Source organism: Cibotium barometz, chromosome 51, assembly GCF_041138505.1.
Source record: "Cibotium barometz isolate CiBa-2024 chromosome 51, ASM4113850v1, whole genome shotgun sequence".
In the NCBI taxonomy this organism is placed as follows: domain Eukaryota; kingdom Viridiplantae; phylum Streptophyta; class Polypodiopsida; order Cyatheales; family Cibotiaceae; genus Cibotium; species Cibotium barometz.
Window position 1 is genome coordinate 11,293,116 of NC_141096.1, and position 4,867 is coordinate 11,297,982.

Genomic DNA, 4,867 nt, shown 5'->3' on the forward strand with positions numbered 1-4,867 from the left:
TATGAGTTGAGCCAAAAGCAAACCACTTGGAAGCACCATGGAGGTGGGGCACTACAAATCATTGTAGACTTGCTAGGCACTATGATCAACTAGAGGGGTGGGGTAGAGGGTATGACACAAAGGAATCAAAAAAAGTCTCAAGATTGGGATCAAAAGTGATGTAATACCAAGCAATTGAATGTGGGTGGTGGCAGGGAAATAATTTTACTGAGCCTTACATGATCCTTTTCACCATGGGTCAAAGAGGAAATTGTAATTTTGAACAAGCATTTTCTTCACACCTTAATCTAAGTATAACTGACACTTGAAAATTGTGAGGTTTGCCTTTTCCATCAATTTGAGAAGGCTTCTAGAGCAGTTGAACAAGTTCTAGGCTAAGTTGAACCAATCTTTTTGAGGACCCCCCAAGGACCACCCGCGAAGATATGTGAGGAGATCATGTGAAGTGCTCGAAAAAGCCGGACATTCAGTGTATTTTGCACCCGGTTGAAATTTTGAAAAGCACCGATTGGATTTTGCCTTTGGCGTGAAGAAATTGATTAAGAAGTTAGTCCAATTATAAAACTGTGATTAAGGAAACCCACCGTGTCCTTTTGTGTAAAAACGTGTTTTGCAAGCGAGTGCCCTTGCCACTTGCCCTAAAGGCTCGGGTGTGTTCAAAGGAGTGCCCCAAAAAAAAGGGCACATGTTTGAAGAGACTGTGGTGGCCGGCAGAACACGCGGAAACCATGCATGGACGTGAGAGACTGAGAGACGCACGTTTGAAGATGGCGAGATGGAGGCCGTCGATGAGATCGGACGGAGCAGACAAGGTCAAAAGCTCCTGTGAAGATGAGGATGGGAAAGTAGATACGGTCACGTGGGGAATACTGAGCATACGTAACGTTGAAGTCTATGTACGTATACTGTAAGTCTATACGATGGGCGTACACCGTCGTCGTCGTCTTCTTTGTTACTAGCTTGTTACACAGTGAATGAACAATCAAAGGAGTTACTGTCGATGCAATTGACAACCCAACTGTTGCTACTGACCGCAGACCTGCTTGTTTATAACCCCCCACTACACCACTCTCCCCAGGCAACCTGTCTGCTTTTCTCTTCTTAAATCACCCCCCTGCCCACCATGCACCATTGTTTCCTAAAGTAGCTACCCTTCCTAGCCTGTCCGACACCCAATTAGCCATACATTTCACCTCTATCCCGCCCTTTCACTGCAGCTCGCTTCCTTTAGCAGAGCGATCATCATCCACAGATACATGGCTTTATAGTGCTATATAATACATCCACCCAGCAGCTTTTCTCATGCTTGTGTGGGTACATTTAACCTATCCTTTCTCTTCGATTTTGTGCTTCAAGAAAGAATGGCTGCAGTATGTGCTGCGCCCATGGCTTCTCCTGCAATGGTTGCACAAGCCAACGTGCCTCTAGAGTGGCCGGAGCCCATACAAAGGGTACAATTGCTTGCTGAGAGTGGGCTGAGTGTGCTGCCCTCCCAATATGTGAGGCCAGAGTGTGAAAGGCCAATGGAGTGTGAAACCCAGGAGGAGCTAGAGATACCTTTGATAGACCTGTCTGGGTTAGAAGATGAGAAGAGGAGAAAGCTAGTGTTGGCTGAGATAGGGCATGCATGTGAGGAGTGTGGTTTTTTCCAAGTGGTGAACCATGGGATACCTCTCCCTCTCTTGCAGAGGACTCTTCTGGTGGCCAGACAGTTTTTTGAACTGCCTTTAGAGGAGAAGCAGGCCTATGCCAACAACCCACTCACCTATGAGGGCTATGGCAGCAGGCTTGGCATAGAAAAGGGGGCCATCCTTGACTGGGGAGATTACTTCTTCTTCCACCTCTTGCCTGCCTCTATCAGAAACACTTCCAAGTGGCCCACTAAACCCGCGCTCTGGAGGTGATTTTACCACAATTTATCTAATCAATTTATTTAATCATTTTTAATAACAAGGCAGTTTGACATATAATACTAACAGCCATTAAAAGTTCCACATAGCTTTTAGTAGAGAGACTAGAGCCATTTTCAGAGGTCAATATATACTATGATGTGGAGAAAAACAATATATTTGGGGACTAGTTTGAGGATTAACTGATGGGCTTCAAGTGTACATATGATTGGAGGATAACATAATTAGCTACAGGTTTGCCTATGACGTGAAGGATTAACATTATCAGCTACATCAAGTACAAAGGGATGTGGAGGATGAGCTTATGTAGATACCAGTGTACATATGATGTGGAGGTTTAGCATAACTAGCAATTAGTTTACATATGATGTGCAGCATTAACATGATGAGCTATCAGAGTACATATAATGATGTGGAGGTTTAGCATAACTAGCAATTAGTTTACATATGATGTGGAGGATTAGCACGATGAGCTACCAGAGTACATATAATGCGGATGATTAGCATGTCGACGAGTTAGCGTTCAGTTAGTGTCTACAGCAGAGGATGCCTGCTCATGGACCTCCGAACCCCGCTGCACATAAAATCTTAGCATGAGTAGCTACTAGTGCACAAATGATGGGGAGAAATAACATCATTACTTACTAGTGTACATATGATGTGGAGGATTGACATGTTTACAATGACTTACTTATGTGATCATATGTGCAGGGAGACAATGGATGAGTGCAGCCAGCACCTTGCCAAACTGGGCTACAAGATGTTGGAGGCCATATCCAGTACCTTAAATGTGGCCCCTAGTGCATTAAAGGAGGAGTTTGGGGAGGACGCTGGGCTGGCCTTCAGGGTGAACTTCTACCCACCATGCCCCCAGCCTGACCTCACCCTCGGCCTCTCGCCGCACTCTGACCCCGGCGGCATCACCATCCTCCTCCAAGATGACCATGTGGCCGGGCTCCAGGTCCGCCGCAGCGGGAAATGGGTCACTGTCAAGCCCCTCCCTTGTGGCCTTACTGTGAACTTGGGTGACCAAATTCAGGTAACTGTCTCACTAACCAATACCATTATCAAATCAATCACATGTCATTGGATGACTCGGATGTGGAGATTAGTGCTAATTAGGATTAAGTCAAAAGAGTAAAAGGGCTTAACGGAGAGAGGACAATTATGAGGGTTATCCATGGTCATCTCTAAAAGGTGTCATTAGCAAGATGATGGATGAGGTGAGCTGAAAGGATTAGATAAGGCTATAGCACTATGTCAAGTATAGATTGCATGATGGAGATTAATGGAAGGGGTTAAGGTACTAATCTTCGGAGGATTGCTATGACAGATAATGTCCAATGGGATTTACAAGAGCGTGGAGCACAGGGCGGTGGTGAACAAGGAGAAGCAGAGGGTATCCATTGCTGCATTCTTCAATCCATGCAACGAGAGGGTGGTGGGCCCCATCAAGGAGCTTGTGTCCGCGGCCAACCCACCTCTCTATCAGTCCATGACCTTCAGAGAGTACAGGTCCTTCATCCGGCGGACAGGCACCCGAGGCAAAGATATTGTCCAATCTGTAAGCTCCCCTAGATAGATCTTCTTTGATTAATATTAAATCAATTAATCAAAAGATCCATCCATCTATCTATCTATCTATCTATCAAGCTATGTACAACTATATATATCATCTTACTATTTAAGTAGGCTATATTCTTGTGCTATATATCTAAGTCTCTTTACCCATGAGGTGTTGGGTTCAAACCCAAAACCTCTTAAGTAACCTGGCTCGTGTGAGCAATGCTCGAAAAACCCGGTTTGTAGCGTATCATGAGTGAGCACGCCCTCGAAAAACCTGATTTGTAGTGTACCTTTCCTAGCTGAAATTTCAAAAACCGAGTTGGAATTTTAGCATCAATGGCCTTTAATTTCAAGGGACAACATTTAAACATCTAGTCATGATCTCGGCTTTTCTTTGATTTTTCTCGTATTAATGAGCTTAAGAGCATGTGTTTTGTCCTCTCCCCTTCGACCAACATTGATGACAACAGTTTATATTTGCAAGCATTGCACTAGGGAGGTTTCACTTAGTACATGTAAGGAACACGGTGTGTCTGTGTGTGTGTAGCCTCTTGAGAAGCATATACATGGATATAAACTCTCATTTCCAATTTGTGTATGGCACTTTGACATGCAACCTTGCCCTTCAAAAATGATGGGGAAGGAGTAAAAACAAGGCATTTTGATCGTTTGCGTGCATTTTTTAGAGGGTTGAAATAATTTTGTAAGCATATGACCATCAAAATAGCAAAAAACAAGCATGGTGCCATCAAAAAGCAAGCTTGATGTCTCTCAAATGTATCCTTGTTCTCTCCTCTCCATTTTGTGTATGCCACTTTGTCAAAGTTACAAAAAATCACATTGTGTATACTTGTAAAAGGCTCGTAAAAGGAGAGACCAACAGTTTAAATTATCTCAATAATCTATATTGTACAACCACCCTTTTTTTTTGCAAGCAAGAACACACACTCTTCCTTTCACCCCTTTGTTGAGTGAGGGGGAGGGGTGGGCCAGAATCAAACCTATGTTCAAGAGAGGAGAAAGGTCACCGCCTTATCCACTCAGCTATTATTCTAATCCCTTATATTATGTAACCACATACAAGGACCTCAAAGACCAAAGACAAGAGACCTCAAAGACCTCAATCACCTTGGGAGTGGTAGTGTAGATGATGGAAGAGTGCGAGTGCCTCCTTGAGGCCATGGGATTGAATCCCTCCTTAGATGATACCATGAGGAACGTAATAGTAGGGTAGTGTGTGTTTGTTATGGTGTTCAATTAAACAAAAAAAACCCATTTGCATTACACTCCGTTATTTATTCTTATCATACAATTCCCCACCATCATTATGGATTCCTGCACTCAAGGCCTTGCACGCCAAATTCAGATTTTTTTTCTTTAAAATACATATA

The 4,867-nt window shown here is 43.7% G+C and overlaps 1 protein-coding gene across 1 annotated transcript; it reads left to right on the plus strand.

Annotated features, from left to right (window-relative positions):
• Nucleotides 1–1,076: 1,076 nt before the first annotated feature.
• LOC147609319 (jasmonate-induced oxygenase 4-like) lies at nucleotides 1,077–3,874 on the plus strand. Its single transcript, XM_086787616.1, has 3 exons — nucleotides 1,077–1,900; nucleotides 2,622–2,949; nucleotides 3,244–3,874. The coding sequence occupies exons 1-3, from the start codon at nucleotides 1,362–1,364 to the stop codon at nucleotides 3,490–3,492; spliced, it is 1,116 nt and encodes a 371-aa protein (XP_086643742.1). The 5' UTR covers nucleotides 1,077–1,361; the 3' UTR covers nucleotides 3,493–3,874.
• Nucleotides 3,875–4,867: the final 993 nt, after the last annotated feature.